The 16224-nt window shown below is 41.3% G+C and overlaps 1 protein-coding gene across 1 annotated transcript in view; it reads left to right on the top strand.

The window, feature by feature from the left end:
- LOC309547173 (phospholipid-transporting ATPase IC-like) overlaps positions 1-16224 on the top strand; it is a gene marked incomplete at both ends in the record, with an annotated part of 345791 nt that overhangs the window by 269340 nt on the left and 60227 nt on the right. The window contains 2 exons of the mRNA XM_082246961.1: positions 8847-9070; positions 9838-9921. Coding sequence (XP_082103087.1) covers positions 8847-9070; positions 9838-9921 — 308 coding nt within the window. The remainder of the gene's footprint in view (positions 1-8846; positions 9071-9837; positions 9922-16224) is intronic.

The following is a 16224-nucleotide window of genomic DNA, read 5'->3' on the forward strand; positions in this document are numbered from 1 at the left end:
CACTACAAAAGACTTGCTTCTCATGCTAGAAGATACCTTTCTGCTCCTCCTTCCTCGCTACCAAGTGAGCGTGTGTTTAGTGAACTAGCAGCAATTTATGAAAAGAAAAGAAGCAGTTTAACTGGTGAACATGCTGAAATGTTATGCTTTCTGCACTATTGTTCTACTTAACTGGGAGTATTGAAAGTGTAGTAGTATAGTACTAGTGTCCACTGACCACTCCACTCCAATCCATTCCACTGTCAAGCTTTTCTTCATTGCAGTGAGTGCACTACTGCAGCAGTAGTCCACTGACTCCATTCCACTGTCAAGCTTTTCTTCTAGCAGTTTTGCACTGACTGCACTGCAGTCAGTGCAAAACTGCTAGAAAAAAAGCTAGACAGTGGATTGGAGTCAGTGGACTACTGCTGCAGTAGTGTACTCACTGCAATGATTTAAAATCACTAACTGCAGTCAGGACAAAACTGCTAGAAAAAAAGCTAGACAGTGGGGAGTCAGTGGACTACTGCTGCAGTAGTGCGCCACTCTGTGCTGCAATAATTTTAAATCACTATTGCAGTGAGTGAGTGTACTACTGCAGCAGTAGTCCACTGACTCCCCACTGTCTAGCTTTTTTCTAACAGTTTTGCACTGACTGCAGTTAGTGATTTAAAATCATTGCAGTGAGTGCACTACTGCAGCAGTAGTCCACTGACTCCAATCCATTGTCTAGCTGTTTGTTGTTATCTAGCTTTTTTTCTAGCAGTTTTGCACTGACTGCAGTTAGTGATTTAAAATCATTGCAGTGAGTGCACTACTGCAGCAGTAGTCCACTGACTCCTCCAATCCACTGTCTAGCTGTTTGTTGTTATCTAGCTTCCTTTCTAGCAGTTTAATTTAAACTGACTTCACTGCAGTAGTGATTTAAAATCATTGCATGGAGTGAGTGCACTACTGCAGCAGTAGTCCACTCCACTGCACTGACTCCTACAAATTCACTGTCTAGCTGTTTGTTGTTGTCTAGCTTTTTTTCTAGCAGTTTAATTTACACTGACTGCAGTAGTTATTTAAAATCATTGCAGTGAGTGCACTACTGCAGCCGTACTAGTGAGACTCCGCCAATCCACTGTCTAGCTGTTTGTTGTTGTCTAGCTTTTTTTCTAGCAGTTTAATTTGCACTGACTGCAGTGTTAAAATGTTAATAAATAAACATTAACATGTTCAGTAACAGATTTGTGTCGAAATTTGTGTTTTTTTTGCAAAACTTTAAATGTTCAAAATATCGGCGCATATGGGCGAATACCGATATGCAATGGCCAAAATATCGGTATGGGCAACGAAATATCTATATCGGTCGATCACTAATTTAAACAGAATTGGTCCCAGGACAAATCTCTGGGGGACCACACTGGACCATTCCAAGTACTCGCTATTTATCACCACCCTTTGCACCCACCCCTTTAGCCAGTTATTAATCCAGGTACTCACCCTATGGTCCATGCGGACAGACCTCAGTTTGTAAAGTGAATGTTTGTAGGGAACTGTATCAAATGCCTTTGCAAAATCCAGATACACCACATCCACAGTTAGGGCTATCTACAGCGCTTGCTAACAATCTGAACGAACAGTGGGTATTGCAAATAAATATGCATAAAAATTATATATATATAGTATAAAAAACTGTAAACTGTGAGTAATAAAAATGTGCAAATATCCAAGATGAATAACTACAAATATAATTATAAATTCATGTATCAAAGTGCAATAAGGTAATGTGCAAATAATGTGGATGGTAATAGTGATCCATATGAGGTAAAAGGGGCTGGAGCTATAAATGGATAATAAAATATCAAATAAGTGACATAAAAAGGATAAGACAATAATGCTATCATAAAACAAAACAAAATAAATTCAAGTTTATCAATAAGTGACAATAAAAGTCCAAATTAGATTTTCTTCAGTGCAAAAAGTTCAAATGTATCATAAGTGCAGGTGATAAACTTCCTCCAATATTTGGTGACTTTAAGGTGCAGGTGCAGACTCCTTTTCAGTGGTATTGTAAAGATAGGTGACTTACCAGATGTAATGGGTCTCATATATCATACGATTGTAAGGGGCCAAGGTAGGTCCCCTCGTGCTGCCCCCTGGATGTGTGACTTAGGGCTTCCTCCTCACCTTCCCTCGCATCAGCATACGACAAGGTGTATAAAAAAGTGAATCTCTAATAGTGTAATAAAGTCATAGGATTTTATTCCCCATCTTTGGGTAATAATAAAAGCAAGTAAAAAACATATAAACGAGCGGGTAAAAGGTTTATCCCGTGACTATTGTACAGCAATGCAGAGTGTCGAGCGGAGGTTTCCGGCTTGCGTTCCAATCTCTGTGCGTACGTCACGATGTGCGTTCCACAAACTGACGCGTTTCATCACTTCCCGTGACGTTTTCAAAGGTCGAGGGAAGGTGAGGAGAAAGCCATAAGTCACACATCCAGGAGGCAGCACGAGGGGACCTACCTTGGCCCTGAGGGCCTACAAGTGTGATTGGTCTTAATATTGTATGATATATGAGATCCTATACATCTGGTAAGTCACCCATCTTTACAATACCACTGAAAAGGAATCTGCACCTGTACCTTAAAGTCCCCAAATATTTGAGGAAGTTTACCACTGAGCACCTGCACTTGTGATACATTTGGAAGAACTTTTTGCACTGAAGAAAATCTAATTTGGACTTTTATTGTCACTTATTGATAAACTTGAATTTATTTTGTTTTATGATAGCATTATTGTCTTATCCTTTGTATGTCACTTATTTGATATTTTATTATCCATTTATAGCTCCAGCACCTTTACCTCATTTGGATCACTATTACCATCCACATTATTTGCACATTACCTTATTGCACTTTAATACATGAATTTATAATTATATTTGTAGTTATTCATCTTGGATATTTGCACATTTGTATTACTCACAGTTTACAGTTTTTTATACTCTATATTTATATATATATATATATATAATTTTTATGCATATTTATTTGCAATACCCACTGTTCGTTCAGATTGTTAGCAAGCGCTGTAGATAGCCCTAACTATTAGGACTATTTTTTCCAATATCATACCCTTCACACTACTGCTGCTGCTTCCTCTCTGGAATTCATTATATATACTTATTTATTTATTAATACTAGGTGCGTGGAGTACACTTTCTTTTAAGTGTTACTTTCTATCCTTCACTACATCCACAGGCCTCCCTTTATCTTGGTGGCACCTTACTTCTTCATAGATTGTTAATAGATTGGTCTGGCAAGAACGATTTTTCATGAATCCATACTGATTGCTACTAATGATACTGTTTTTATTACTAAAATCTTGGATATAATCTCTTTTCAGCTGCTCCAATAGCTTGCAGACTATTGCTGTTAGGCTAACTGGCTGTCACGTACCTGATTCGATGTCAAGGTGCTGAGAGGGCTCCCCTTGCAGCTAAGTGCAGTACACCCCTGAAGGTGGTAGAGGAGGTGTAGCGCCCAAAGAAGCACAGGATGGCAATAGGGTACTGAAGAGCTGGGCTGGTGATCACCTGGTGAATGCGGGAGATGGCAGTATACACAGCAAGACAAATGTCTCTCGGGGAACTCCAGATGTACTTGGCAACAGTGCACACAGGAAACAGGAGTAGAAGCCAGGCTGAGGGTCAAACATGGATGATCAGTTTTGGAGGCAAAGGCAGGTATCAGAAATAGGAACTTGGCTGACATCACAACAGGAAGGCAAGTAAGAAGTAGTAGAAGAGTCTGTAATGTAAGCCAAGGTCATACACAGGAAGGCAAGCAGGTAGGTAATAGCAAAGTCTGTAAAGCAACCTGGCGTCATACTCAGGAGATCAAACAGTAGCAAGGTTGATAGAGCCAGCCGGGGGTCAACACCAGGAGACGAGATCAGACAGGTCTGGAACAAGCTGGGTCACAACAGGGAATTCAAGGAATACACACAAAGGTTCAGGAACACAGGAAGGCTGAAAACAATCCAGCCATTTGGTGGAATCAGCAGCAGTCTTATATAGGCCAGCAAGTGGCCACATCTGTCACATTATGCGCATGTCATGGTGCACACGCGTTCTGTGATTCGCACCATCGCGCACCTGCATGCACCAATTTGCCATTCTTCTGCCAATGCGCATGCACACGGGAGTGTGCCGTATGCACCCATCTCTAGTATTGGCAGTATTGCCAGTTCTTCCACGGCCATTTCCCTGACACTGGCCGGTAGTTTTTTCCAGGGATATATCTCAGACCTTTTTAAATGTTGGTACAGCATTGGGTCTTTTTCAATCCTCTGGAACCATTCCAGGCCATAACCTGTCCATAAAAATTAGGAACAATGGTCTAGCTATCACCTAAATGAGTTCCTTAAGGACCCTCAGGTGTAAGTCATCTGGTCCTGGTCACTTATTTATGTTAAGTTTTTCCAGTCTGTTTTTGATACTGGCTTCTGTTAGCCATTAGGGTGCATTCTGTGATGTGTTATTAACTTTACAGATTACTATATCCCCCCTTTTCCTTTGGGAAAACTGAAAAGAAGAATGCATTGAAATTCTTTGCCTTTTGTAACCAAATTCCCTTCATCATCCTTTATAGGGTCAATACAATATGGTCTCACTTTCTTACTGTTACTATATCTAAAAAATGTATTGTTTTTTTTTTCTACTCACCTCAGTTATGTACCTTTCATTGTCTATTTTAGTTGACCTGATTGCGCTCTTACATTTCTTGCTGCATTCCTTGTATATTTGGAATGTGGACAATGACCCCTGAGCCTTATATTTTTTTTTAGGAGAAAAAGAGGCGCCTATCAGTGTAGACTTGTAAACACATTTATTTTAAAAAAAAGTATGCACGCACATCTAAAAATGAGCAGGTACACATAAAAGACCCTCCTGGAGGTTCCAAGACAGGGACGGACCCTGAGCCTCGCTCTCGCTCCTGCTCCGCCGTCACTGCCGCCCACTGTGAAGAGGAGACAGTCCCAGCGGGATAGCTGCATAAATTGGATGACACTACCTACTACCCACCTGTCTTGGAACCTCCAGCAAGGTCTTTTATGCGTATCTGCTCATTTTTAGATGTGAGTGCATACTTTTTTTTGAATAAATGTTTTTACAAGTCTACACTTAGAGGCACCTCTTTTTCTCCTATCTTTAGCTCTGTGGAACCCCTGGCACATTGGTTTCTAGATGGCTGCCCTAAATGCTGGACTCTCCTTCCTTATCTAACTTATTAAGAATTTATGGACCCATATGGACGGCTTAATTGTGTGGCTTATGCGCCTGTTTTATGTTTAGCCTTATATTTTTTTAAGGTCTTTTCGTTGCTTTTATATACATATTTACGTTAGAGTTTAGCCACTCAGGATTAATTTTAGCTCTTTTAAACTTATTTCCCGTTAGTATGCACTGGTAAATACCTTTATTAAGTATGCTGTTAAAGCACTCCAATTTTCCCTAAGTGTTCCTTGTTCCTAGGATTTTATGTCGCTTATTATCATGTAGCAAAGAGCGCAGTTTAGGGAAGTTGGCTCTTTTGAAGTTCAGTGTACTTGTATTGCCCTTGTGCTTCTTATTTCTGTGATTTATACTGAATCTAATTGACCTGTGGTCGCTGTTTCCTAAATTGCCCCATATTTCCACATTCCACGTTTAGAGGCAGAAAAAAAAAACCCTTCTTGTTTTTGCGTTTATAATTGGAGCTTTCTGGCACCAAAAATGCAAAACTCTCCTAAACTTGTCTAAACTCTGTACAAAAAATGCTCCATATGAGTGTTTTTTTTTCTGCTAAGGGAACTGGCATTTTTTTACATACAGAAACATGAAGACCTAGTGATAACATCACTGGGTTTTAAATAAGATATGCATAAGATATGCATTAAATATACATGTTTATTTAAAAGCAATTAAAAAACTTAAATTGATTTATGTGAACGGAAGTGAGAAAAGAGTGAGGAATAAAGAAGGGCAAAATATAAGCAGATTAAACTCCAGCTTTAATGTCTAATTTTAGATTTTGGTTGAATATCTTAAATTTGGTAAATAATGCAATTGAGGAGAAAATGGGAAAGAAACAAATATTTTTCAATGCACTGTAAGCTCTGTTTTTCGTGCTTGTGCTCTGACTAAAATGGCTGCTAGCACAATCAAGCAATAATAGATGCAACATAAATCAGTGATCTAAAGTGCAACATGAGCAAAGATCTTGCCTTTCCTCAAATCTTCTTTTTTCAGTTACAGAGTATGAATAAAGCATGCAACATGACTAGATTCTGCTTACTGAGTTTATATAAATGAATGTACCTGCTGTAACATGATCAGTGCCTGGACATGGTCATCTCGTGCCCGGGGCAAAGGTGTCAAACTGCACCTTCTCCCCCCACCATCACCACCACTACAAAATAATTACACATGTCAGTGTCTTTTCAAGGAAAGAATATTTTTAACTTATTTATAAAAAGATAGATTTAACCCCTTTCTGCCTCCTTCTCCTGGATCTTTAAGACCTTCTAAATGCCGGCAGGCAAAGGCGGGCATTCAGGTCATGTGACTGCTGTGACTGGCTGTCACAGCAGTCACATGATCCGAAGCTCCCCATTGCTAGTTTGCATTGAGAGCTTTCTGGTCCCAGCTGGTAACGGTGTTGGGAGCTGGCATATATGCAGTTTCTCGGAAATTAAAGCCCACCCGCTGAGAGGCTGCATATATGCGTACAGCCGGTGGGAGGAGGTTAATAGGTAAAAAACAGAATTCACAGCCACCCCTCCTGCCCCATCTCCCCCCCCCCCCCCCCCCCATTTATTCTTAGTGGGAGGACAGAGCCAGTGTACACAACTTTCTAGTAAAAAAAAAAAACATATCATATAAAAATGCCAGGGTGGTACAAAACACACCTAAAATGACCCCTTTTTGAAAAGTGGACACTCCAAGGTGATCTAATTGTTGCCACATTATTTTGGCAATGAAGAAACCAGATGAATTTAGGATTTTTAAAAAATAAATTCGTATGTGCTCAGACTTTAGCCCTTCGCTGCCAAAGCCATTTTTGCGTTGTTCTCACACATTTTTAAAAAAATTATGTTAGGTTCAATACTAGTAAAAACCCCTAAACAATATATATTTTCTTAAAATGGACAACATCTATTATAAAATGGTGGTAGCTTTAATTTTTTATGTCATACAATATTTGTGCAATGGTTAATCAAGCACAAAATTTTATACACTACACAAATACCCTACAAATACACTAAAGTTAATTTTGGGGCACACAAGTGCAATACATTATTTTTTTTTTCGTAAAATATAAAATGGAGGTTGATCCAAATAAATAGATTGAATTAAATACAAATATGAGTGCGTTAATCAGTTACAATAATCTTTATTTATACCCTGTGTGACGGGAGTCACTTTGGTTGGGGGGCCTGTGGAACCCAGCTTACCTTAGAGAGGTTGGGAAATCCCTGTCTCAGGTCCCTAGGCCCCTCTTATGTGTTAGTCACCCTGTGTCTATTATGGGGACAGGGAGGCCAAGAAAATGATGGACTTAATGGACACCGAGAATATGGTTTGGATTACTCAAATGGGACAGTAATATTTGTCAACAATATATCTCAAAGAATATATGAACACTCTGGGACTCTAGGCCTAGCTGCCTATTGCCAATAAGGCTTCGCACAGTCAGACTCCTAGCAGATGCTAATATCATCAGCTCAACCACCTTTCTTCCACACATTGAATTTATGCTGATTTACTCTATGTTTACACTTATAATAATGTGTGATGTTGTATTTTGTTTAAGCCTTGTTGCCGGCAGTCTGGTCTTCCAGGCTGGTTTAAGTGCGCTGAGTTGATTAACATGTTAATGATAACCTTGTCTAGATGGGATTAGCCATGAGTCAGCTGTACCTTGTTATCTAACCATTGTGTGATGTTTTGGGTAAATATTTGGGTCAGTGTTCATGTAGTGACTGACATACGTCTCAAGTGTATAAAAAGTATGTTTCTTGTTCAATAAAGTTAGTTAGTTGTTTTCAGACAAATACAAGCTAAGTTGTCGGCTAGCTTTGTATGGGGGGCGGCTGGAATATCTGATATCTATGTTTAAGACTGTAGGAAGCCGTATACTGACGGAAGCCCACAAACACAGTGTGGGTCGCAGTTCCGTTACACCCTGCTTAAGTGACTGGGATCCCAAGACCATGTTGATCCCAAGATCATGGGATCCTATCATGTCTGTGAAGTGGGTAGATACACCATGGGTGAATTACTAAAACTGGAGATTGCAAAATCAGTGCAGCTCTGCATAGAAACAGCTTCCAGTTTTTATTGTCAAAGCTTAACTGAACAAGCTGAAGTTAGAAGTTGAATGGGCCTGGTATGAATTGGGGGGGGGGGGGGGCAAACATAGCTGTTCGAGACCAAACCAATGCTCGGCCTAAACAGTTTGCCAATCTTTAATAATTAGTACGTTTCTATATATAATGCACAATACGCATCACTGTTTGAACATACTGCAATTTAAGCAGTAGCAATACATTTCACTTTTTAATTTTGGTTATGTTATCATATTTATGAAATTACAGTTCTTTTTAAAGGTCATTTCTTTTTCTATCAAGGTTTTATTGGCATTGGACAAAAAATCTCCCTAAAAGTGGATCTTTTTTAATATAGTATGAAATTAATATTTAGTATGAAGTTAGGGTATTTTGTTATTGCCTTAATAAATAAGCTTGAGTGTTCTTTTGTGAAACTTGTTATAGTATCGCAAACCATGAGCAAAAGAGTTTCCCTACTTATTTAACATTATTCTCTGTTTTCAGCTGCTCACATTGGAGTTGGTATCAGTGGTTTGGAAGGAACACAAGCTGTCCAGTCCAGTGATTATGCTTTGGCTCAGTTTTCTTATCTTCAGCGCCTTCTACTTATTCATGGACGATGGTCCTACCTTCGTATTGCAAAGTTTCTGAGATATTTCTTCTACAAGGCATCAGCCAGTGTTTTCTGCCATGTGTTATATGCATATTTTAATGGATTCACAGCTCTGGTACTTATTACTGAAATATAAATAATAATATTGTTATTGTAAGAACTATATTTGCGTGAGAAATGCTATTTAGTGTGTTTATTATAAGATGGACAATAGGCATAAAAGGATACCTGAGAGAAACTTTTTGAAACTTTTTGAAAATGCTAGTTTCCTGGTTGACATGGTTTCTTTCAGAATTCAGTACTTTGGGTCAATACCCTGGAACAAGTCTGCAGATCTTTAATTTCTCTATAACTCTCCTCATAGCAAGAGACATGTTGCTAAAAGTTTTCATGGTGGTAAGTCCCTACATGAAAAAAATAAATAAATAAATTAACCACAGAAGCATGCAACCTGTAAAAAAAACACAGGTTTATCAGTCTACATAGGCAAAAGTTCTAAAGCTCCAAAACAATCTTCAAGAAGCACTTTGCCCACTCCCAACCAGGAAATAATTTACAATACTGTACAAAGTGAAACATCAATAAATATTGGGTACATTTTACAATGAACCTACATTTACTGAGTAATAAATAGAATGAATGGCACAGGAAAGCACTTTCCTATTGAAGAACAGAAGAATGCTTGGCAAATCTTGTTTTTTGGTTAAAAATACCAAAAACCACCATGACAACTAGAGGGAATCAGGAAAATGTAATCTTGGTTAAAAAAAGGCAAATTTCAACCTAACATGATGGGCAAATTTCTTGTTGAATCAATGATAAATACAACCATTAGTAACATAACACTTACATATTTACTGTTTTTGTTTCCTTGTAATGCAGACAGTGTTTGACAGCTGGTTCATAGCCTTCTACTCTGTACTTTTCACTGCTTTTCCAGCATTGTCCATGGGACTGCTTGAACAGGTGAGAAAAAAAGTTTGATTTTTTTTAGCTGCATTCCCTAACATTAAAATGGTCCTAATATATGTAATACAGGTCCCTCTCAAAAAATTAGCATATTGTGATAAAGTTCATCATTTTCTGTAATGTGCTGATAAATATTAGCCTTTCATATATTTTAGATTCATTACACACAACTGAAGTAGTGCAAGCCTTTTATTGTTTTAATATTGATGATTTTGGCATACAGCTCATGAAAACCCAAAATTCCTATCTCAAAAAATTAGCATATTTCATTCGACCAATAAAAGAAAAGTGTTTTTAATACAAAAAAAGTCAACCGTCAAAAAATTATGTTCAGTTATGCACTCAATACTTGGTCGGGAATCCTTTTGCAGAAATGACTGCTTCAATGCGGCGTGGCATGGAGGCAATCAGCCTGTGGCACTGATGAGGTGTTATGGAGGCCCAGGATGCTTCCATAGCGGCCTTGAGTGTTGGGTCTTGCGTCTCTCAACTTTCTCTTCACAACATCCCACAGATTCTCTATGGGGTTCAGGACAGGAGAGTTGGCAGGCCAATTGAGCACAGTAATACCATGGTCAGTAAACCATTTACCAGTGGTTTTGGCACTGTGAGCAGGTGCCAGGTCGTGCTGAAAAATGAAATCTTCATCTCCATAAAGCTTTTCAGCAGATGGAAGCATGAAGTGCTCCAAAATCTCCTGATAGCTAGCTGCATTGACCCTGCCCTTGATAAAACACAGTGGACCAACACCAGCAGCTGACATGGCACCCCAGACCATCACTGACTGTGGGTACTTGACACTGGACTTCAGGCATTTTGGCATTTCCCTCTCCCCAGTCTTCCTCAGGGTCCGGTCACCTCTTCTCGTTGTGCAGCGTTTTCTGCCACACTTTTTCCTTCCCAGACTTCCCACTGAGGGGCCTTGATACAGCACTCTGGGAACAGCCTATCCGTTCAGAAATTTCTTTCTGTGTCTTACCCTCTTGCTTGAGGGTGTCAATGATGGCCTTCTGGACAGCAGTCAGGTCGGCAGTCTTACCCATGATTGCGGTTTTGAGTAATGAACCAGGATGGGAGTTTTTAAAAGCCTCAGGAATCTTTTGCAGGTGTTTAGAGTTAATTAGTTGATTCAGATGATTAGGTTAATAGCTCGTTTAGAGAACCTTTTCATGATATGCTAATTTTTTGAGATAGGAATTTGGGGTTTTCATGAGCTGTATGCCAAAATCATCAATATTAAAACAATAAACGGCTTGCACTTCTTCAGTTGTGTGTAATGAATCTAAAATATATGAAAGTCTAATGTTTATCAGTACATTACAGAAAATAATGAACTTTATCACAATATACTAATTTTTTTTAGAGGGACCTGTATATACTGGCATAGTTAGATAGTAGATAACAATGGAAAAAGACACAGGTCTATCTAGTTCAACATGTGTGTGTGTGTTACTTTGGGTCTTCTGAAAAAACAGATTGCATACTTACTAGGGATCGTAATATATCAAGGGCCGATATGCACTTTTCCTGCTATATCGGAATCGGCCCCAAAGTTTACCGATATTGCCGATATTTCGGGAAAGTGCATGTACCGGAGTGATGCCTGCAGCTAGAGGCGTCACCCAGGTACCGGCGTCCATAGCCGACGGTCCGCTGTCTTGTAATGACAACCGATGCGTCCCCCCCCCCCTTCCGCCACCTTCCGCGGCTTGCCCGGTTCTCCGGTCCCACCCGCATTCGGCTCTGATCGGTTCTCCATGCAAAAACCCGGAAGTGATGTCATGAGTGACATTACTTCAGGGTACTGTCTGGCGCCAGATTAAAAAAAATTACAGCATTCAAATCAGCCAAACCTGGTGTTTTAAATGCTTTTAAGTGCACAGAAGGGGTTTGGGGTATTTTAGACCCCCAGATCCCTCCACAAAAGTACCTGTCAAAAAAAATAAATAAATATATAAATGTACAAAAATATCGGCCAATATCGGCCGATACCGATATGCATTGGCCAATTGGCCAAAAAAATCGGTATCAGTATCGGCAACGAAAAACCAATATCGGTCGATCGCTAATACTTACATAGTTGACATAGATTATTTATAAAACAAAAGTATGTAAAAAAAATGAGAGCACTACAAATCAAGGATATGTCCAGCAAAAGTTTATTGATCACAACAGGAGGTAAGAAGGTATACGTGTTTTGGGGCTAACAAAAAGGCTCTAGATTTACAGGGGTCGGCAACCCATTGATCGCAAGCTATGTGTCGACCGCCGACAGGTGACGGGTAGCTTGCGAACACATCCCAGTGTTGTCGACCCAGTCGTCTACTTAGAGCTCCAGATTGGCCCAGGCTCACGCTCATCCATTATACTGCAAAGGCAACCCCCGCCCCTTGCATGCATGCGGCTCCGGGGTGGGGAAAGCCTCCAGAATAGCTTTGGTGGGTTTGGGTTCTTCTATGAACATGCCCGAACTCTTCCTCCTCCGCGATCCTCTCCGCCGGCCCTCCTCCCTGATCCAAGGGGCTTGTGCGTGATTCCAGGTGGAAAGGTGACATAAGATTGCTGGCAGGGATCAAAGCCAGGACATGTTGGGTTGTCGCTTCAGCTTCCCTGCGCCACTTTGCATTAAAAAACAATGTCTGTGCCCTCCTAACACCTCAGCCCTCCTGACTCTGAGCACCAAGCCCTCCTAACCCCCAACACCATGTCCTCCTAAACCCCAGCATCATGCCCTCCTGAACCCCCAGAACAATGCCTTCCTGACTTCCCAGCACCATGCCCTCCTGACCCCCCAGAACAATGCCCTTCTACCCCCCCCCCCCAGCAACATGCCCTCCTGACACCCCAGTACCATTCCTTTCTGACTCCCCCAGTACCGTGCCCTCCTGACACCCCTGTACCATGCCCTCCTGACATCCCTGTACCCTGCCCTCCTGGCACCTTACTACCGTGCCCTCCTGACATCCCATAGACGCACAGAGTGTGGCTCTGGATTGAGCCAGCACAAGTACTTCCCCAACAAGCAGCTTGCTAGGGGAGGTTACTTGAAGCCAGGAGGAGCACAGGATGCAGAAACCAGAAGAGGAGGATCAGGGCTGCTCTGTGCAAAACCATTGTACAGAGCAGGTAAGTATAACATGTTTGGTTTTTAAAAGACAAAAAAGATCCTTTACAATCAATTTAAAATTGTTAGCTAATCAGCCTCTAGTGACTCTGATTTTAGGTACAGTGCCGAGAATAGATAGCGACTGAGCGTATGCAGAGCAGGGTGAGACAGTGGGTTTTAATCAGTATAGGCACTTATTTTTAATGTTTTACATAGCTATACCTTGGAAAGGGGACAGCCTAAAGTTATCTAGCAGGACTTCATTTTCTGACTAATGTTCCACTTTAATAAAGATATCTCCACATGACTGTTGCAGCAAAGTTCAGTTGCAGGGGTGCCTGACAATGTTAGTGATACAGTATTTAGCTTGGTGTTGGAGACCCGAAGACAAGATCAGTCATGATGGGGAGAATCTCAAGTCATTTTCCAACCAGCCTAGACCATAGCTTCTTACTAGCAGATACTGTGGTGTGGTCCAGACTAAGTCAGCCTATCTACTCTGTGTCTTAGTCCTTAGTAGATTCTAATCTGCCATGCAAGACCTCTAACTACCTATGTGGACATCAGAAGCCTAACCTGGCTCTAGTCTAAGCTGGTTAGAGAGCCCAGAGCTAAAACTAGCTATAGAATCCCAAATCACGACAGATAGGGTTAACTAAAATAACCGGAGCTACATATCAACTCTATTGCATTGCAATAAACAGGTTCACAAACTAACATACAGTAGGTGACCTCTACACACGCACATTATGTCACAGAATCTGCTATCTAGTATAGTTCATGCGAGACAACAATAAGGGTGCAGATATATACTATACACTCAATATATATATACAGTATATATATATATATATATATATATATATATACAGAAGCTTGGGCAACAATAGTAAATTAATAACATAGAACACTTGCCTAATAATCCCTCCTCCTGGTCTGGATTTGCAACAGTTCCTCATAGGGACTTGTGGTCTTAGCTCCTCTCTCTTCACTTCCTCCTTCTCAGGTTTTTAACCACTTGCCGACCGCCGCAAGTACATTAGTTACTGCGGTGGTCAGCCCCTCCTGGGCAAAGTGACGTATATATACGTCACTCGCCTGCGAGCCAATAGCGGGCGAGCGTGTGCGGCCGGAGGCGCGCTCCCGCCCCCACTCGTTCCTGCCCATCCCCGCACATGTGACCGGCGGACCCAATGTCCGCCAGTCACTCGCAATCATCCGCTGCAGAGGGGGAAAGGCAGGCGGCTGATGTAAACAAAGCCGCCTGTCATTCTCCCTGGTGTAACTGCAGAGACTATACGATCCTGCTGTGTAGGATCGTATGTCTCTGTGGTTACATGAAAAGCCACATCCCTTTACAGTTAGAAGCATGCCCCTAGGGACACATTTAACCCCTGCATCTCCAATAAAGTTAACCCCTTCCCTGCCAGTGTCATTTTTACAGTAACAGTGCATATGTATAGCACTGATTACTGTAGTAATGTCACTGGTACCCCCAAAAGTGTCAAAAATGTCAGTCAAGGGTCCGATATATTCGCCGAAATGTCGCAGTCCCGCAAAAAGATCGCAGATCGCCGCCATTACTCGTTAAAAAAAAAACACAAAAAATGACAGAAATCTTTCCCTTAGTTAGTAAACGCAATAACTTTTGCGCAACCAAAATATGCTTATACCGTCGGCGACCTCTTTTTCCAAACGCCTCACGCCGTTTGAGGAATTGCTCCGGTGCGACATGCTATCTCCCTGCTTTATCGTATCTTGACGTCACCCGAACCGTCTTTCAGACCCTCGTATATATCTCTCTGGGAACGCGATCTGGGTGTCTCCCTTTCAGATCATCGAGTGGAGTGCATCCTCTTCTTCACCTACAAAACCTCCATGTGCTCTAAATACCAGGAGATGGGCTCTTGACCAGGTTGTACTACACCCCAGTCAAACTTCGCAGGATGTTCCCCTCCTGTTCGGATCTTTGCTGGCGATGTGGTGATGAGGTGGGATCCCTTCTCCACATTTTTTGGTCTTGCAAAAAATTACAATCTTTCTGGTCGGAGGTCCTCTGCATTATCCAAAAATTCACAGATCATACCCTTACTCTGCAACCGTCTCTCTTCCTCCTGCATCATCACAGCTTCCCGAGGGCGTCCTATCGGAAGTTGATCCTGCCGCTACTGCTAACGGCGGCCAAGAGCTGTATTCCTCTTCTCTGGAAGCAATCCCATCCTCCTACTGTGGCAATGTGGCTGTGCAAAGTAGCGTTTATTAATGAGATGGAGGACTTGATGGCGGCCGAGCGGGGCACTAGAGATAAGTTTGTCTCTACTGGCATGAGTTCAGTTTTACCGCAGAATACCAAGACCTTTTCACCTAGCTGACTCGCTCACACTGGGTGGCCTTCTCCCCTCACCCCCCCCTTTGTTTTTTTTTGTCCTGTCCTGTCCTTCCTTCCCCCCCCCTCCCTCCCTCTCTTCCCTTCTTCCTTTGTGGCGCTTCCAGATCTTTTATCTATCTTTCCTATACCTGTTCTCTCTGAAAATTCCTCTAGTTCCCGTAAGGCATACATGACACTAATGCTTTTTTGTGGTTTGTCGGGATGGCCGACCCCGTGGGATGCCTTCCTGACTCCTATATGCCGGCCATGTGATAGATGCCGGTGGGGTGCGGTTCTCCCTGGGAGCCTGCCATCCTGCAGATATACTCTGATGAACTGTGTGTTATCAATTATCGCATACGGCTATGTTTACATGATTCACGCCTCCTGTTACGCTGTTTTCTTGATGTTCGGCTGTATTTCAATTCACTGCCTTTGTTGATTTGCATGCCTTTCTCTCCTCAATAAACATTGAATTTATAAAAAAAAAAAAAATACGCTTATTGCGATTTTTTTTTACTAAACATATGTAGCAGAAAACAAATTGGCCAAAAATGTAAAAAAATTTCAATTTTTAAATTTTTTGGGGGGGAATTTCATATAAGAAGAATATTGTTATTTTTTCAAAATTGTCGCTCTTTTTTTGCTTATAGCGCAAAAAGTAAAAATCGCACAGGTGACCAAATACCACCAAAAGAAAGCCCTGTTTGTGGGAAAAAAGGACGTCAATTTCATTTGGGTACAGCGTCGCACGACCGCGCAATTGTCCCTTAAAGTCACACAGTGCCGAATCGCAAAATACCCCCTGGTCTTTGAGCAGCCAAAT

Source organism: Pelophylax lessonae (assembly GCF_965119305.1).
Source record: "Pelophylax lessonae genome assembly, chromosome: 1".
NCBI classification, from domain to species: domain Eukaryota; kingdom Metazoa; phylum Chordata; class Amphibia; order Anura; family Ranidae; genus Pelophylax; species Pelophylax lessonae.